General features: G+C 39.4%; 1 protein-coding gene across 50 annotated transcripts in view; it reads left to right on the top strand.

Moving 5' to 3' along the window:
- The window catches only part of SORBS2 (sorbin and SH3 domain containing 2), a 370,848-nt gene extending 351,005 nt beyond the window's left edge, over window positions 1-19,843 (top strand). For 41 of the 50 annotated variants that reach the window (XM_063810053.1, XM_063810052.1, XM_063810049.1 and 38 more), the window contains 3 exons: window positions 11,396-11,445; window positions 15,549-15,655; window positions 17,683-19,843. In XM_063810053.1, coding sequence (XP_063666123.1) covers window positions 11,396-11,445; window positions 15,549-15,655; window positions 17,683-17,744 — 219 coding nt within the window. In that variant the 3' untranslated portion in view covers window positions 17,745-19,843. Of the gene's footprint in view, window positions 1-785; window positions 972-5,280; window positions 5,389-11,395; window positions 11,446-15,548; window positions 15,656-17,682 lie in introns of all 50 variants that reach the window. The other 9 variants (XM_016952610.4, XM_016952609.3, XM_016952614.4 and 6 more) reach the window with 3 other exon arrangements.
- The last annotated feature ends 351 nt before the right edge of the window (window positions 19,844-20,194 follow it).

The following is a 20,194-nucleotide window of genomic DNA, read 5'->3' as shown; positions in this document are numbered from 1 at the left end:
AAATAAAAAGAAACTTGATCCCACAAATGTACCCTGTGAATTAAGAAGCAAGTATAATTACTGGCAATTATAGAAATTATGAAATAACAGAAAGGATGGTTCATATTATGCTACTATCCAAGTCAAATTCTTTCATAGTTCCTGTATTTCAAAATAACCTGGCCATGCCTGCATTTGTGTAAAACAAACACCTTATTTAATAACAGATAGATAATTCATTGCAATGAGCCAAACGTGTCTCTACATCAATTATTTCAGTAACTAATGTTCCTTTCAATTCAATCAATCTGAAGGTGTGATTAGATGCGTGGCTTTGCTGACAGGCCGTGCTCTTTGTTGCAGACAGTACCCTAGGCCGGCTCATCCCAGCACCAGCTCACACCCTGCACGCGGGGCCACGGCTTCCCCAGCTTTGTGACACGCTGACTATAGTTGGCAACCTACTTTACACGCAAGTTACAGTCATTGCATGGTTTTAAATACTTTTTTCCTTCACGTTTAGAAGGAGCCATCATATAAATATATGATAAAATGATAGAATATAGGTGTTCCTATCTCCAGCCACCCCCATCCGAAAAATTAAACTGATCATACCATTGGGGATTTTGAATCAAATTCAAAAGAGGAAGTTAGTGGTTTCAAAGCAAAAAATTTGTCATAAATATAACTTCCCAAGGTTATTAGTAAGTTTAAAATGTTGGAAGTTGAGAGGATATTCTGTAAAGAGCATGTAACCTCATCCTGAGACAAGCATAATCACCTCTCGTCTTTCCTCGATATTTAAGCCGCCGTCATTTTCTTCGGGAGAGCAAGCAACCACACCCTTTCCCAGCCACCTGCTTTCCTCCCCTCCATTTCATTCTCTCTTCGCCTCTGTTTCTGACCTGGACTCTACACTTTCTCAGCCCTGCTCACCTCCTCTCCTCCCTAAATATTCTTATCAACAGGAGATCAATCCACCAAAATTAAAGGTAACTGCATCTTGAGTGTGGTTTATTGCATGTCTTCAATGAGCTTAATTAGTAAGATGTATGCATTCAGATTTGCGCCCTCTCACAAGACCTACGAAGTTACATAAATACTGATTGCTAACTTTTAACATCATGGGCGTGGCCTCTATCCAAACATTTAAAAGACATATTTGCATAGCAGCTATACCCAGATTGAGGAGAAAAACAAATTAAAATGTATATCATAATAAGAAGTAATGATGAGATTGTTTTCAGTTGGCCATCAGCATGAGAAGCATCACATTTAAGGTATCTTAGCTCAGTGCCTGCCATTCTCCATCACCTCTCAGTGGACTCATTGTCTCCCGTCATTTCCCACCGATCGGCAGGTTCAGCAGAGCCTGGAGACAGGATGATCTTTGGCATTGACTGTCTTGAGCCTTGTTCTTCCACAAAAGTGACGTAAATTCATGAGGATGTGGGAAGGATCATCCTTTTGTAGCACTTCACAAAGCATCCATCTCTGAGACTTGCAGGCTGACAGTTCCGCTGGTATTTAACCTAAAGATACTATTTTTAAAAAATTATTTTAACAAAATTAATGACTGGCCTTGGAAAGAGATTTAATGACAACCACAGCATGAAATTAGTCCATCACTGAAATGTTTTCCTTCTATGTTCAGAATGATCCTAAAACATTTTCCTTTGGAAAAAAGGTGACAGACTTCACGTAATAGCTCACCCTCACATTCAGTCTTTTGAATGTGAAATGAGAGCCTCTGCACATAAGTAAAAATTTAGGGCTCTAATACAGCTAAGGTTCTGTATTAGGAAGTGCCGTTTATACAATCTCAAAACCACTATCACCAAACCCATTCGCTGACATAGTCTATCTATGTGCTCCTGTTAGGCGTGAAAGGAACTTTGTAAAAAATGAAACACTTTAATTGCTTTTGCTCTTTGAGGTTTTTTTTCTTAGCTGGCAGAAAATAATTAGGAAATGTTTTAAATAATGCCACTTTATATGATGCCTAAGGCTAAGAATTTCTCTTTTTTTCTCTTCTGTCTGTGGTTTTATTTTTAAGGCCAAGGTATTTATTTCTTGTCTTTTTTTTTTAACTTGTTCTTCGGTTTTTAAGCTTAGTCAATAAGAGGGAAAGTAGCCTTAGAATCTGAGTTCTCTAATATGGAAAGACGGAGGACGCACCATCGTAGCATCAGGACAAATCCAGGATTTAAAAAGGTTTACTCTTCTGCAAGAACAAAATTCTTCTCGTATATTCTTTAAGTTTCAGTTGTTTGCAGAATGACATGAGAGAATGGAGGTATTCACAATAACTATGTTTTAAAAGAATATTTTAATGACCACATGAGATACTTCTGACTAACTCCAGCAAATCAAAGTGATTTTCTCTGTTTTATCTCCTATTTAGGAGGAAATCTCGATTTTTGAATCTCCCACTGAGTTTTTCTAAACCTTATAAATCTATTTCGTAGTCATTGAAAGAATATATTCACTGAAGTTATTTGTGCTTGTAAATTTAAGTACAAATTGAATCAACTCGTAATTTTAGGCCATTATAGTTTAATTCTGCATCTGACCCAGTTACAAACTGTGCCAATCTGAGTCCGAAGCCTTTTTATTTCTTCCATTTCAAGAATGCTGATGCTCATTGTAAAGAAAAGAAATAACCCAGCACTGAAAGCAAAGAGAAAATAAACTCTTAGTAATGTTTTAATGACATAGTATAGCACGCATGAAATCATTGTAATAACATTTTTATCAACCCCTATCAACCATTGTTTAGTTAACTCATGTTGTCAGTGCAATTTCATTCTTTAAAGTGTTTTCTAAGACAATGAAAATCTCCATAAAAGTAAATGCAATCCAAAATCTTCCATAAATGTAAAAGTTCCTACCACTTTATAGATTACAGATGACTGAAAGATACATAAATTATGTTTAATGTATAAATCTGAATCCAATATTTCCCCCAGTCTTTTGAGCATCTGCTTTTAAAATAATGATTTTTTCATAACAAAAAAATAGTACAAATTGGCTGGGCACAGTGGCTCATGCCTGTAATCCCAGCACTTTGAGAGGCCAAGGTGGGTGGATCACAAGGTCAGGAGTTCAAGACCAGCCTGGCCAAGATGGTGAAACCCCGTCTCTACTAAAAATACAAAAATTAGCCGGACGTGGTGACAGGTGCCTGTAATCCCAGCTACTCGGAAGGCTGAGGCAGAGAATTGCTTGAACCCGGGAGGCAGAGGTTGCAGTGAGCCGAGACCGTGCCACTGCACTCCAGCCTGGCAACAGAGTGAGACTCCATCTCAAAAAAAATAGTATAAATCTCAGCTCCTCTATAAGCTGAGCCTCCATTTCCATCCGAGAGACTATTTTGCAAGAGACTTGCTGCATGTGGCCTCAAGTTGCAGCGGAAGCTCTGTGAGGAGAGTGAGAGGCTCTTTTTTAGGTTTCTTCCAAGTAACTCAGTGGTTGTGGTCCCACCAGGCAGTCTCGTCACCCTAAAGCAGTCCCATCAGAAGGGGATCCCTGGCGCACAGTTTTCAACATGAAATCAGGCCCTGATTTTTCCTAATATGTTCACGTGCTCTTTCCAGCTGTTATGATCCACAGCATTCTAAGAGCTAAATGGGGTTATTTTTTTTCTCTAAGAGCTCTGATATGCATTGAACCCCTGTATTAGTCAAGACTGGGATAAGCACAGTCCCAGAACACTCAAAATAATTATAGCTTAAACAATGTAGAAATATATTGCTCTTACACATAAATGAAGGGTGTCTGGGACTGGTATGGTGGCTCTGCAGTCATCAGAGAACCCAGGAGTTTCCATCTGATGTTGGCTCATCGCCATCCTCAGAGAGAAGCTTCCGCTATGGGTCCCAGGTGGCAGCTCGAGTAGTTCCCTTCTCACACGAACCAGCAGGAAGGAGAAAAGATGGGAGATTACACCTTCTCCCTTGAAGGCCATGTCCCAGAATTGCATATATCCCCTCGGTCTCAGCTTATGACATGAGTACATCCAGCTACAAGTCAGGAAATGTGGTCTTTATCCAGAATGGCCATGTGCCTACCCAACAGCCTGGTCCCATTACTGAGGACCAAGAAGAGAATGGATGTGGAGAGCATCAAGCATCGTCTGCCACGACACTTAAGCAATGGTGCCCAACACATTTCATCCCGAGAGGCTGGGGATTTGAGGTCAATCATTACTGAGAATTAGGAAAACTTTTCTAAATGAGAGTTGAGAAAACCACATGCTTTTATTTAAGCGTGTTTTATTCCTCCTGAAGTTCTCTTAAGCCAGATCAAATACCAGGCAGTACACTGCCAGATCCTGTCCGCTATTGGAAGGAAAATAAAACCTACACAAAAGAAGGTCAGCTTACTCACTGTCATATGAAAGATCTTACTCTGAAAATAAAAAAATAAATAAATAAATAAAAACCACCAAAACAGTCCAGCCCGCAGGTTGGCACTTCAGTAGTTCATCAAATTTCACCATGTTTCCCCCCAAAAAGGCCTTATTTTCTTCTTATGTGTTTGTTAGAAAATTTTGCCTCCAACAAATGTCTGATACAGTCCATGAAATTTGACAGGCATTAAGCCAAATTCTCCTCTATCTCACCTTGCACCCCTTCAATAAGATGAAAAAGCGGGGCAGGTTTGAGAGCATCTTGAACCCAATTGCTAAGCATTCTATGAAAGACATAACATTTCTTGGCTGGGCGCAGTGGCTGACACCTGTAATCCCAGCACTTTGGGAGCCCGAGGCAGGCAGATCACTTGAGGTCAGGAGTTCAAGACTAGCCTGACCAACATGGTGAAATCCTGTCTCTACTAAAAATACAAAAATTAGCTGGGCATGGTGGCGGGTGCCTGTGATCCCAGCTACTTGGGAGGCTGAGACAAGAGAATCGCTTGAACCCGGGAGATGGAGGTTGCAGTGAGCCGAGACTGTGCCTTTGCACTCCAGCCTGGGCGACAGAGCCAGACTCCGTCTCAAAAAGATAAAAAATTTAAAAAGACATAACATTTCTTATATGTTCTTGGCCTCTTCCCTATGCCAGCTTTCCTCTGTGAACCTTTTTCTGCTGTGCCTGTGGGTGCCATGTTAAGATGGCAGCTGGTGCCTGTGGTGTGGAAACTGTATAAGCAGCTGGAGAAGCTGTGGACCCTCCCTGCCCTGCTGTTGTGCAGGAGTTTGGCATGCTGTGTGTGCATGGAAAAAGCCAGCCAGGAAAGCTCCTCCTGAAGTCTGTGTGATGAAGATGAGAGCTAACTAACTTCTTGTACATTTTCCAGGCTGACCTAAAAAGCGGGATATGTGTCCTCGGTAAGCCTCCTCGTAGCCCAGTGATGTCTAGGAGATTCTGCGGCTCGCCTGTCAGAGGGCTCAGCGGTTCCCACAGGGTAGGGTCAGCATGCCCCCACTTTGTGGCAGACATCCTGGCCACCTCCCCCTGCCCCCAGGGCTGGCTCTTCCTTAGTTGTCTTTGCTGTGAACTGGCCTTAAAGTAAGGCTGGAGACACCCTGAAGATGAAGCGACCACCTGGTGATGTGCTTCCCTTTTAGGTGTGTGTGAGGTTTCCAAACTCCACAAAGACATGGTCAGATTCTCTACTCTACAAATAAGAGTGTCGTGTGTTTTGTGGTCTACATCTGTCTCATGGTTCTACACTAAATCACTGCTTTCTAGTCACCGTTTCTCCTGCAAAGAAAAAACTGTTGCCAAGCATCTACAGTGCTGAACTCACACACTTCCGGTCATGTTTGCTTCTGTGTCATTCAATTTGGATTTTTTTAAATCCATAATTCTTGTCTAACATCTTCTGTTTCTCTGGTGATGTGCACTACATCCTCTCAGTCTGCCTTTTGTCCCCATACTGCTGTCTGGATTCTATCCACTTCCTATTTCTTGCCAGCTCTGATTGAACTTAAAGGTCAAATTACTTTCCCTTAGCTACTTCGTTCTATAATATCTACAGTACTTTAAAATACATGGACTCTAAATGGTACTTACTATCAATTCTAAGGAATGCAGCCAAGGAGTTTGGAAATTTTCCTCTGGACATAAGTCAGGATTCCGTTCCTCGTTTCTGTTTTAATGGACCCTGATTCAACCTTAACTGGTCTATCGCATAGCCGTGCTTCTGCGTTTCAAGAAGTTCTCAAGGGCTTGATTTCAAAGAAGTCTTCATTTTTTATTTCTAAAGAAGAGTAGATATTATTCTGCATTCATGCCACTTTGTGCTTTTTGCATTGCATAGGAAGACCTCATTTTGTTGCTGAGGCAGTTTTGTGTTGCCATAGAGACAAAAATGCCAATTTGTAGAGACTCTTAGACTCCCCCGAATGGCCTTCCAGAGCCAAAGCAAAAAATAAGCTGCTTTTGCAGTGAAGAGGACCCATCTATAACCCTCCTGTGGGTCCACGAGATGGTATGCTTTGGTTCCCCTTAAGGTTTTTTTTTATTTTTTGCCTGATTTTTACATTATGTATTTGTATGTCAGATTACGCGTGTGTTTGTGTGAACCATAAATATTCTATTTTTTAGATTTATGCAAAGTTGTGTTTTACCTTCATAATTTAAGAAGGAAAAATAAGCCTCTAGAAACATAAATGTGGTATTATTAGGAGAATTTCGTCAAATTCTGGTGGGCAAATATGACAACTAATATTTTATGAAAAAAATGATAAAAACACTTTAGCACTGCTTATATTGCTTTCAGAGTTTTTTTGCATTAGTGTTTAAAGTAACAGTCAATCCTTATTTAATAATTATTTGATACTAAATATAGCTAATCCTCCAGAGATAACTGCAGAAGCTTTGATAAATTAGACGGCTTTTCAACAGACTGTAGCTGACTAAGATCGGAAAGTATATATTTTACTGATGTTACAGACTCCATGATGTTTCAAACCAGCTTCCTTATGAACAGCAACTTGTGATTGGTTCTGGCTTTGGAAATTAGCATGTGTTTAAAACTTGTCTCTTTTGTATCCGTTTTTGACAACATTAAAAAATAGCTACAGAAAAATACTTACATAGTCAGGGCTACAGAAAAAAATACATATTTAGGATACTATGAAAACCGCAGCATGCTTCACTGGATTTTTCTCTTGTTCTCCTCTTAAGATTCATCAAGGAAATATAAGCATAATATAATTCTTGTTCAAAATGCCCAGCACAGTGATTGTAATGTGTCAGTTGAAAGCCATCTTTCTAAGTTCAGCTCGTGTAAGCCTCTCTGAATGTCACAGTGTATATTGTTCTATATTTATCTTAAAACTGCTAAGAAGTTAGGAGAAATGGAAATGCCTGCACAGATAGTCAAAATAGAATGGACATGGACCAAAAATGCTGGTGGCTTACAAGGGATTCTTTCTCAAAAATTTAAAACGTGGGAAGGGAAGAACATGGTTAGGAAAACAGATGACTGTCTATTCCACATCACTCTGTGGCCTTTAAAATAGGCTTTTAAAATTAATCCAGCCTTGGGAACTTGGATTAAAAGGGGCAGATAAAGCAGAAACAACTCTCAGCTTGTTGCTGCCACTGCTCACCACTAGGTGGCGACAGAATGCAGCTGCATTACAAATCTTTGCTTAAGCGACTTGCCATTTGAGTTACATCACCAAGGGCAAAGGGCTAAAGACAGTCTCCCCAGATAATCTATTTACATAACCTTATAGGACATTTGCACCTACCTCAGCGTCAAAATTAAGATGCTGATTTTAGCCAAGGTAGGCCAAGTAGTCCATCATAGTAATCTTTCATGCAATAGCGTGCACATCGAAATTACCATTTTGTTTCTTTTTCTGTTTGTTTTTTTACCTATTTGTCACATTAAGAAATTATCCAGTATCTTCGGGTTTTGGTTTACTATCTGCAAAATGGAGTTGAATTGTAACCATTATTTTTTTTACGTGACCGAGACACATGAGAATTAACCAATCAATGTCAGTGTCCCAGCTCTCTGTGTAAAACTGATGATGGACACCTTTACACAGCAGAGGAAATACATCTGTGGAAATGTGTATCCTTCATGGAATCCCTGAGGGGACCCGATTAACCCTCATCTTGTCCAACTCATTGATTTCAGAGATAGGGAAGCTGAGGCATCCCCAAGGTTATATGGTGCTTAACGCCCAAAACAGAAAGACGCAGATGAGCCGTCTTAGATAACTGTTCTTGCTACTCATTCCCTACTAGTCAAATGCCTTTAAAATAAACTACTTCAAGTACTGTAATTAGTCAGCTTTCCTCAAAACTGTCTCCTAGTTATCCACATTAACATGGAGGTGATTCTTGTTAAAGGTAAGCTTTGAAAAGTTCTAAAACTCGCCATTATAAGACACACACAACTTCTCTGCTACGAAAAGTCTTGATTGATTCTGGCCTCAGGATGTGAACAGTATAGAAAACTGATGATTTGTGTGTAAAAAGAGGGGCAGGGTTTGAAAGATATGAAGGAAGGGAAAAGAGATATTGGGAAACAGGTAAAAGCGAGGACGGGGGCCGGGCGCAGTGACTCACGCCTGTAATCCCAGCACTTTAGGAGGCCAAGGCGGGCAGATCACAAGGTCAGGAGATCGAGACCATCCTGGCTAACATGGTGAAACCCTGTCTCTACTAAAAATACAAAAATTAGCTGGGCACGGTGGTGCATGCCTGTAGTCCCAGCTACTCGGGAGGCTGAGGCAGGAGAATCGCTTGAACCTGGGAGGCAGAGGTTGCAGTGAGCCAAGATCACACCACTGACCTCTAGCCTGGTGGCAGAGTGAGACTCCATCTCAAAAAAAAAAAAAAAAAAAAAAAAAGCAAGGACGGTGCTGGCTGCCCCACACAGGAACATACGTTCTCCAGCCATGGACGTGGGATCCAGGAAGCTGCAGGTTTGCAGCAATCACCAAATTTTCATAATGGTCAATGGGACAGTTCAGTTAAATGATTGATGAGGTGGGTTGAGTTAAAGGAATTAAACTAGTAGAATTATAATGATGATAACTAAAAAGGGATATACGGACTTTAAAAGTTGATTGTTTTATATTAATGAACAATTTGATTTTTAAAGTGGTATTCACATTTTAACAAAAGAGCAATGAAATGAAACTAACCAGTTTTACAAAGCATTGGATGCCATGATGTAGAAGTTGAAATTTTTACTCAATTTTAAAATATTAAAATGGTTTAAATGTGTGAAAACAGGGATGCCAATTTTAGAGCATAATGAAATATATTTTACACAACATTTTCTCTTAAGACAAGAATAAATAATATTTTCTTATTCATAACTTTATTATGCACTGCAAATGGTGCTACGATTGTTTTGGGGAAAGAGTAGTAGCTATCTTGGTATATGATATGCAGTCTGGCATATTAGACATTTTCAAGTTACTTTTGAGTACAGTATTTTTCAGTGACTAACATGTACATTCTCAAAATCATATGGCTTTAATGCATACTCTTTGGCCAGAAGTTTTACTCCTGGGAATATATTCTAAAGAATGGTTCAAAAGAAGAAAATAGCTCTTTGCATAAAAAATGTGTATAGCATTGCTATTTATGATAGCAAAAAAAAAAAAGACTAGACCAATTCTAACTTCAAAACTAAAAAAAAAGAGAGGAATGGTTAAGAAAACTATGATATGTAGACACACGTGGGAGAACATTATTCTGCAGACATTTGAAATAAGAAAGAAGACTGAGAAAAAAAGACTGGAAAGTTATTACAAAATAATATTAATGGCAATTGATGTATACAAATCTTACTTCTGCATGAAAGTTTTATACATATATAAAGTTTTATTGGACTGGAAGAGAACTTGAAATAGGTAATATGATACAGGCTTATCAATGACTTACAATTACCATCTTATATATTTAAATTGATTTAATAATATCTTGAATTAAATGACCTTCAAGATGGTTGGAAAACTGGTTAGTCATAATTTTTCTTAAAATATGAATATCTTCCAATTTTAATAATAGATACATCATTAGTAGTCATATTGATTTACAGGAGTAAACTATTTCACTCTTAAGTCATAATTGTGTGCAGTAATTCTTACGCACTCTAGTTTTAAATATTCTATCCACAGACTGTTGAGTGAAATTTCTAAGAACACTGTTAATAAAGGTTTCCAGTTAACCGAGTCAGAGCTTACAGTTTTAGTACTGTGAGTACCTAGTCTTATGCTAGATAGACAAGTAGGATAGAAAGGGTGTGGATAAAGAATTTAGGAAGTGGGTGAATCATTGACTCATAGACTGAAAGGAACCTCAGAATTATCCATCCAAGCTTGGACCAGTGGGGTTTCTATGGACAATTGGCAGGAAGAGATTTCAGCCTATCAGTAATCCACTCATAACTATGGAAATCTAAGAACTGGTCCCAAAGTCTAAGGACATGGATCTAATAGCTATTTCAGTAGTCATCAAACAGTCACTTATACAATTGCCATGCAAATTCTGATTTTACCCTGTAGCTATCATTTAGAAGCAAATGCTTTTGAAATGTATTATGAATGATTTGTTTGCATTTCTCCCCTAAAAGGTAAAGTTTAGGTAGTCAATATAAATTACACTGAGTTTATATATTCAACAAACACGTTAACTTTCATTCACTGAAAATATTAATGTGGGTATATGGGATGCTAAGGCTTGTCATTTCCAATATTATAAGTATCTATTACAGATACTGGTCTTGATGCTTAGTTTAAAAAGAAAAGAAACTCTTTTGAGAGTTCAGTGCACTGGAAATTTCTACCAATGTTTCTCTTCTAAGGTAAAATGTTACATGTTACCCGGATATTGTTCGTTGCATTCCAAAGTTCTGTTTTCTCTTTTTAAAAATGCATGTTTTCTCTCCACATTGAGAACAGAAAATGTTAATTCAAATGTAGCATGGGATGTCTGCCTATTGATATTTTCCTCTGTGCTGTATGTGAAAATGTTGTCTGTGAAGGAAAGATTGAAAGAATGAGTGTGGATACTTTGCTGTTAAACTAAATGTGGTTTATTTTCTGCTTGTTTGAGAAAACGCTGGAGAATAAGGTTGTATGAAGGTGTCTATATTTCCTATTCTAGTGGTTTGCCGTCTATGTTCTTGCCTTATTCCTGGCCTTTGAAAAATCAATGGGACCAAACCCTGACTTTTCCTTAAAGCTTGAGCAGACTAGATTGTAGACATGTTCAAAACATTTGACCTTGCTTATTTTGCTTTAATTTAAAGTTCCCTTTAAATATTTTAATTATTAATCCTGCAGAAAGCTTTTATTTGGTTTTTTTCTTCCTCTTGGTTTTTTACAACAGGAAATATTAAATGTCAAGAAAAGTACCATGCCATTATCCAAATTATCTTTTAATTAGTACCAGTTTAAACATTGATTACATTGAAAATCATTTCATTTCAGCCACAGCGTCCTGTGTTTACTCATGAAAATATTCAAGGTGGGGGGGAACCGTAAGTATTCTTCTTATCTTCTAAATTTGAGACTAACCTTGACCCACAAAATGGACAACTGTACCAAAATGTAAGCTGTATGGCTTTGCACGTGAAAGATCAAACTAACATGAGGCCTCCTAAATTACGAGAAATTGTAATAGTCTCTCCATCTTTTATGACAGTGACCAGAAACTAATTTTTAAAAGAACCCATAGTTCTCTGAGAAGATTTTAATTGACACACTAGGAAAACTTCCCAATGCTTCAGTGATTCCTAAGATGGATAACTCTGTCTCCCTCTCTGCTCTGCTGGCTGTGTAACGAGTAACTGTGAGCTTCAAAGACATAAAGAACATGTTCTAACCTTACTTTTACACCCACTGGGAGATGGTAAAAGTGGACCTCAGTGTAAAAAAGACCTAAAGTGATCATTCCATCATTCCAAAGTTACATGCTTAGAAGGGTCATTTGAAAAGGGCAGTATTAAAACACTCACTGTTATTCAGTTACATGCGATTACTTCCACAGCACCAGGAAAATGCCTTTTCAAACTTTCCTTTCAAATTCCTTCTGCTTTCTGATACATGAGTTAAATCAGCCTGAAGGTGTCACACGTTGTCTTGAAGATTCTCTCTGTGTGTTTCTTTTTTGGTCCCGTTTTGTCCCTGAGAGACGTTCAGGAGTTATCAGCTTCCTGTTGGCCTCTGCCCACACTGTGAGTCGAGAGTGAGACCCCTGGGAAGGCTTATTCATGGACCTAACCCCTTGTCCCCCATATCTGAGCACACACTGGGGATCCTGACTCACTGCCCACACTCTGCTCACCTGGAGCAGAACAGGCTAACAATAGCCTCCTCCTTGCGGCAGGTCCTGGCATGTGACCTGGTGCCTTTACCACCATCAAGTCCTTCCTTGCTCCTCACAGACCTGAAACTTAGCAAAAAGCAGCTCCGGATGAGACTGGCTCTCACAGAGTACAGCCAGAAAAGTGTTCTTGTTGCGGGAAAGTCTGTATTTTGGAAAGAACAGGTTAGCAGTGATAATCATTTGAAATCTCACTGAAGGTTAGGTGCAGTCACTATGCCTGTAGTCCCAGCACTTTGGAAGGCCAAAGCCCAGGAGTTCAAGACCAGCCTGGACAACACAGCAAAACATCATCTCTACAAAAATAAAAATAAAAAATTAGGCGCGATGGCATGCGCCTGTAGTCCCAGCTGCTCAGTAGGCTGAGGTGGGAAGATCACTTGGGCCAGGGAGATCAAGGCTACAATAAGCCATGATGATGGCCCTGCACTCCAGCCTGGGCAACAGAGCAAGACCCTGTCTCAAACAAACAAACAAACAAAAAGATCGCTTAACTGGAAAACACTAAATACGACTTGTCATTCTAAAGCTTTTGTTTGTTCTCTTATTTACCCAAACGATGATAAGATCACATGATAAAAAATAAATTCCAGGGCTGTTTAGGTTTATTGCATTACCAACATGTTATATTAAACAGCTTTCAAAGTGTTTATGAATGAAAGATATGTTACATTTTCAAAGTCCTGATTTGTATATTAGAAAACATTGTTTATTAAATTTATATTTGATTATAGCCTGAATTAGTGGGATTTTAGGGTGTTGCTTAGTTGCTTTCATTTAAAAATAAGTTTTGAGCCAAAGTAGGAACATAATGTTATGTCACTACAATTCAGAGTTTTAGTGAAATATGTTCTAGAAAAAGTTGCAAGTTATCGAGAGGGCTTCCAGTCTGGCTCAGCATTTCCTGTTTGAAAGACACCTTTCCTTTTGAGGCATCCTTACCCCACCACCATCACTCACCTCACCAACACATCCTTCAGAACCGCATTTTTTAACATTGGATTTGTCTTCATTTCCCATTGTGCAACCCTGACTTTGAAAGCCAGGAGAGGCAGGAGGATTTCCTGAAGGTGTGTTTACGTTTCCATAAAACTCCGTGGGTTTTCTTTTGTTTTGTTTTTGTTTCTGTGGTCTAATTAAACCAGAATGGTAAATAAATTGGGACAAACATGCTGGCTTTCATCAGACAAAAATGAAGCAGGAGTCTGTGCCAATTTTGTTGCGTTAGCTCTGAGACCTTGAGATTCTTTCCAGCAGCTGAGGTTTGCAGCCTTAGGTAACCGGTCTCCATGAGTGGGTGGAGATGAGCCTGGGCAGGGTTCAAGCCTGAGAAGCTCAATAAAAGAACCAGTTTTCCCAAAGTGAGAAATGCCGTGTGTATCCATCAAAACAGCACCCAGGAACCACCATCTCTCTCAAATGTGAAATTGGAAAAGGGACCGTGAACTTTCCCCACAGATACAAAAAAGATACCACCCCTTCACCTGAACAGCCTCCAAATCAAATTCTTTACACAAGCAACAAAATAAATGGACTACCCCTAGCAAAGCTGGCCACATGCAAACATCCAAATCAGGTGACGTTTGTGTATTCCACACCTGCCTGTCTTTTTGGCCACTACTCTGGGATGCTAGCTGCCTTTCTCTGCCCTTCCCCATAATCACAAACCCCTCTCTCAAGAAAAGGCCTCAGAAGCCCATACTCAAAAGAATATAAGTGGCTATAAGGTCTACTGGAAGGTCTACTGAAGTTTTAACAGGGGAAGAAGCCTCTAATGTTGAAATTTCAGGCTTTGGTGCCAGGCCAGGGAAAACAATATTTTCTAGGGGATGGTGTTAGGCATTCTCTGAAGCCAACTCTATCCAGCTCCCCCAGTCCAAATGCTGGATGAACGGGGGGAAGCCAGTAGGTCATTGTTGCTTATTAATGACACAAGATTTGAGTTTAAATGATAGAATAGTTTTGTTCTACCAAAATATTATTTTCTGACTCATAAAGTAATTAAAAATAAATCATTCTTGTTCCGGAGCAGTAGTCAAGATGATCAACTTTTTTAAGTTGGCATGAAAAAATCTAAAATACCCTAGAATGTGGTAATTATTTTCTCACATTAGCAGAATGACATGACTGTTACAGAAAGCAGCAGAAACAAATTCCCAATTGTTAAAAACCCCCTCACAGTACTGGTAATATTTTAGTACTATTATGAAGAAGTTTTCATGTTAACTGCCTATCAAATTCTTCTTGACCTTCTCAGCTACCGTAATTTCTGCCTTCATTTTCCAAAAACACCAGCCCATGTTACTATTTATTATAATGTATGGTGTTTTCTTACCACAAATTCAGTGTCTGAATTCATTATTGATCAATTTCCACCACAGTATATGCTGTCAAAGAATTCAGGCCGGGAAAGGAAAGTGGTAGCATTCCATCAATAATTATTTTTTATATAAAATTATTTCAAGAGAGAGTTTTAAAATCAAATACAATTATTTTTCTGGGACTCATTTTAAAAAGAGACTTATGTCCATAGTCTGCTTGAAATGGAATCAGTAATAACTGCACATAGAATACATCTACTCAACTTCATAGGCTAATTACATCAAATTTTCCAATTCTACATCCTCAGAAAACACTGATCCAAACTGTAACATTAAACTGATCTAAAGAATTCCTCTTAGTAAAAAAAATAATTTTCCTTTGTATAGTAATTCACATAGAGTGATTAAAAAGGCATGTCTGACACATTTTGTCTATCTCCATTTAGAACCTTTGAAAATTCAATTCTCAAGCCCCCATTATTTGCTTCTGATTATGGCTAGCTAAAATTGTGATTCCTTCTTGTTTTTAAACAGTTAAATAATACAAATATCACCTATTTTATATTTTGTACTATTATTTAATGTCTAAATGATAGACATTAGATGGCTGGACAAGTGAAATGCGGGTCTGACTTATATATGTTGACATATTTTAATCCAATTTATGAATGTTACAATTTTCATGGATATTCCTCGTGAGTTTCAAAATGTTGTTAGAGTGTTCTGATGCCTGTGAAGATCTACATATTGCTATTTACCTGCTTACCAGGCTTGTACCATCCAATAGAATGCTATTTACATGCTTACCAGGCTTGTACCACCCAACAGAATGTCGTTAAGAATAGGAATGTTAAAGGAAGAATGAATGTTGTTGTATCTTCTATATTTCATGAAGGTGTCAAGATGTTTTTAAACACATTCCCTTGTCCTGTTTAAGGTTTCAGGCTCTGTATAACTATACTCCCAGGAATGAAGATGAGCTGGAGCTCAGAGAAAGTGATGTCATTGATGTCATGGAAAAGTGTGATGACGGCTGGTTTGTGGGTATGTGCGCTTCTTCTTCAGGCACCTTCGGCTATTTTGTAATTTGCTTGAGTTTGCTCACTCCCGTGGTTTGCTGTGATGGCTGAGCTTCCTTTGAATTCGTAATGCCTTTGATCTTTCAGACATTCATATGCACAATGTAATCCCAAGGCTATTGCATTTTTAATATAGTTTAGTATTCACTGCTTCAGCTATTGTGATTTTCTGCGAGCTTTATTTCCAACTCAACTGAGAGAAGACAATTTCTTTAAATAGCAGAAACCAGGAAAGATTGAGATCTAAGAACAACAACAACAAATGGTCCCCAGAAGAGAAATATCAACGCTCTGTGCTGTGGAAAATGTTAGTTGTCCACAGTGAGAACCTAATTTCAGAGGGAGTGAGATTAAGTGAACAGCTCTCCCGTTTCCTAGGTCTGACGTAGATGCCGGAACATTCAGTGACTCACCTTAACTTTAGTTTGTGGTGGAAGCGGAGAGACGTTCCATTCTTCCCACTTAAAAGGCAACTTCATTTTTACCATCCTAAAAAAAAGACGAGAGGTCTTCTGAGAAAACATTTGTAGACAAAAGTATTTTACACTGGGCCACAGAAAGAGGCGAAAAGGAAACACAGGCGGCGGGGCAGAGAATGGAAGAGAGGAAAGGTGAGAGGAGAGGAGGGCTCACTCTAGACATCCATCGGTGGCAAAATCATGAAAGAATTGAGGCCCTGGTGCAGCCACAAGCCTCTGATTTTATTTCCATTAAAAGAAGAAAAAAAGGCTGGGTGCGGTGGCTCATGCCTGTAATTCTAGCACTTTGGGAGGCCGAGGTGGGTGGATTACCTGAGGCCAGGAGTTCGAGGCCAGCCTGGTCAACATGGTGAAACCCCGTATCTACCAAAAATACAAAAATCAGTTGGGCTTGGTGGCAGGTGCCTGTAATCCCAGCCACTTAGGAGGCTAAGGCAGGAGAATTGCTTGAACCCAAGAGGCAGAGGTTGCAGTGAGCCGAGATCATGCCACTGCACTCCAGCCTGGGCGACAAGAGCGAAACTCCATCTCAAAAACAAGGAGGAGGAGGAGGAGAAGGAGGAGGAGGAGGAGGAGGAGGAGGAGGGAGGAGGAGGAGGGAGGAGGAGGAGGAAGGAGAAACGTAAAATGGCTTGCCTAGCCAAGGAAAAAGAAAAACAGCCAACAAACCAAGGCAGCAAGTGCCAGGATATAGGAGAGAGATGAAGCTTTAGAGACCCTTATCCAGTCCATCTGCGCTGCCTAAAGAAGAATTTAGCAATTTAGTGCACCAACTTTTACAAGAAGTGTCCAAGGAACTACATTATTTGAAACCAGAGGCGAACATAATGATGATAGCCATTTGTGCGTGTGGTTAAACACACACCATGTTAAAAATCATGCCACTGATAGAACTCCCACACACAAATAGTGCTTAATCCTTTTTTTCATTAATGATTTGTAAATTGTTGAAAAATTGTATACTTGATGAAGGACTCTGGCAGTGCTGTTTTTAAATAAATGATGTGGCACTGACCATGATCTTCTATAAGATGATAAAACTGAACGGCGACAGCCTGCCGCAGATGATGTCTTCATGTCGCACCTGTGTTGCGCGGGTTGCTGGTCCCTGAGAAGATTTGCTCTTAGGATTTTCCACTCACCCTGTCACCTGTCAGCCTCGCCTTGATCCCTCACCCCCGACTCTGGTGTGGCAGCCTCAGTGACTGAGCTCCTCCGCCCCCCTCCTCAGCAGGGCTGACTTTCCTTTTAGCTTGGGAGGCTCAGCATTTCTGTTTAGCCTGCCGCGATGGCAGCGCAGCATTTATGCCGGAGGGGCAGTGAGAGCGTCAGGCAACCAGCTAACACTGCTTATGTTGTCTGCCTATGGGCTTCATGTGAGTTGCCTGCCTTCTTTTCCAAAGCCCCCGGGGCTTGCTGTCTTCCGAGGCCTTGTAAATGGGAAGCATTCAAGCCCACGTGTATGGACTGATATCGTTGTCACCCCCCTTTCATGACTCGCTTCTATTTTCAGGGACCTCAAGAAGAACCAAATTCTTTGGTACTTTCCCCGGAAACTACGTCAAGAGGCTGTGAATTGCGCTCCCTCCTTCTGCAGAGGCCGCCTGCCAGCCATGCACCTGCGTCAACGCGCCTGAAACACCCCGCGGGCCTCCCGTTGTCACGCCTTACGGTTTCCAATGCGCCGTCACCATCTCCACCTGCCACCAAACCACCAGCAGAGTAGCCGCCGCTGCTGTGAGCCTGGGGACGACATGGCAGGCTGGCCCCCCTCCGTGAAAGTGTGGATTCCTACTTCCTGCTCTAAGCTTTGACACGTCAAAATGTGGGATCAGAAAGAAAAATCATGATATTTTAAAATGGTCAAATATTTGAGGCAAAAAAAAAAAAGTGTCTCCAGGAGGCTGTCCAGCCTCGTGGCTCCATTTCAACATCTCCCCCCAGGCGATGTTCTCCCCCAAGACGACCAGAAAATTGTTTATTGGGGAATGCTGTGGTTTGCGTTTTCATATTCTTCGCTTGGCAGTGTATATTCTTTTCACAAGTTTGCCTAGTGTCTTGGTTTACACAATATGACAACCGTAACTGTACTTTAGCTATTGTTTGCCTGCACATACATGTTGTAATATGCACAGTGATTACAACCTTTAAAGCAAGAGGAGGCGAGTTAATTTGGATGAGTGTGATTTTGCTGATTGAATGTGAGTTTTCAAATAGGAGTCTTTTTCTGCAATTTGTTTGCATTTTTTAGAAGTGCAAACAGTAAGTAAATAAGAGCCTTTGGTAATAATCATGACAATACAAGAGGCTGAGCTAGGCTACAGGGGAAAACTATTGTGTTGTAAAGTTGCATCGCTATTTTATATTAAAATGTAATGATCAGCATCATGAACAATGAGCTCTTAGTGTTTTATTTATCTGAAAAAATGTAAGTAAAAGCAGTGTTAGTGAGAGGTGCAAAGAATTATTCTAACAGACACCTGAAAGTATCTGTAAGCAATACTAGTAGGTAAGATTTCACTGTGTGTACACATACACATTTGAGATTGTATGAGAACATATAATCCATATGATATGTTGTACATTTTATGGAAATGTAATAGAATCTCACACATTATTTTATAGAAATAGAGTACAGAAGCATCACAAGTATTAAAGTTGGTTTTAGCAAGGATTATGATTAATACAATTATTTTTACTATAATAATTATTTTTCTTCTACGGAACTCAGAATCCTGGCTACATTTGAGGACAGGAATATGTTGAGCCTGATTTTCCTGGTGTGTGTAAAATATTTCCTAGGAATAAATTAGGCACTTTTTAGAAGCAATGTTAAATCATTCAGGTTTTATTTTCTGCCCTAAAGCAGAAATTTAAAAAATGATATTGGGACCTGGAAGGTTTAATATAGTTCACAGTGCCTGAATTACACCTGCTCCGAAAACTAGCTTTGTATTTCTTATGACTTTGCATAAGAACTGTTCATCTTTGGATCTTGAGCACCTTATAGATAAAACTTTTTATGGCATCTCTTTCGTGGACAGTGATTGATCTTTTCACAATGTACGTAGCCTCTAGAATTTTGTACATATGTTTGCTCTTTTTTTGTACAGACTATTTAGTTGTTGAGAAAACAGGGGCGTTTCCTAATTTGGTCTTTATCCTGCGACAACACTTTCAGCAGACTAGCCTCTCCTTATCTCACAGATCACAAGCACCCCTAGATAGTGTGATTCTGTCAGATAGCATTTATGCAAAAATCTATGAAGTTAAAAGATCGTAGAAGCCAAATGAAATGTACATATCTACTGACTGATGACAAGGGAATTTCATTAGGAAGAAGGTAAAGAAACATCGTTGAGTAGCCTACCTTGATTTCTGTCAAGTTCATAACCAGCTTCATATTTTAAAGGCTTCAGGTTTGAAATTAAGTCAACTGCATGCAGCTTTGCTGATAAATGAATAATTCTCTTTGATGCCATTTATGAGAAAAGACTTCAATATCTGTTGCCTGTCATATTTAAGAAAAATTACTGTTTCTACTCTCTGTATCTGATTTTAAAAGAAAAAACTCTTCATACCTGGCTTCCAGGTAATTGACTTTGAATTCTTACAAGCGAAGGTCATTGTGTTTTTCTTGAATAGACATCTAATAAATTTTGCTTGGAAGTATACTTCAGTTTTTCTTCTTGACATTTATCTTTATAAAAATTGTGTATTTTATTCCAACTTGTTAAACTAAGAGAAAATGCATTTTGTTGTGTGTTCTGTTAACACAAAAATGGAGAAAAGCTGTGTCAGCATCAGCTCAGAGAAGAAATATTTTTAAACCCACCACCAAAGCTCATTTGCTACACGTTCTTTGGCTAAAAATTGCCCTTCAGTTAAAACAATACATTGTAAAATATTTCTGCCTCAAAACAGCTAGTTTTCCAAGGAGGGGTTAGTTACAAGGAGTTGTAAGCACTTTCCCAGTTCAACACTCTTAAATGTTAAAATCTTTGCCCTAAGCAGCTTCAGCACCA

The sequence above is a fragment of the Pan troglodytes genome, chromosome 3, assembly GCF_028858775.2.
Source record: "Pan troglodytes isolate AG18354 chromosome 3, NHGRI_mPanTro3-v2.0_pri, whole genome shotgun sequence".
NCBI lineage: Eukaryota > Metazoa > Chordata > Mammalia > Primates > Hominidae > Pan > Pan troglodytes.
Note: the sequence above shows the minus strand (reverse complement) of the source record. Positions and strands in the feature narration are given on the sequence as shown.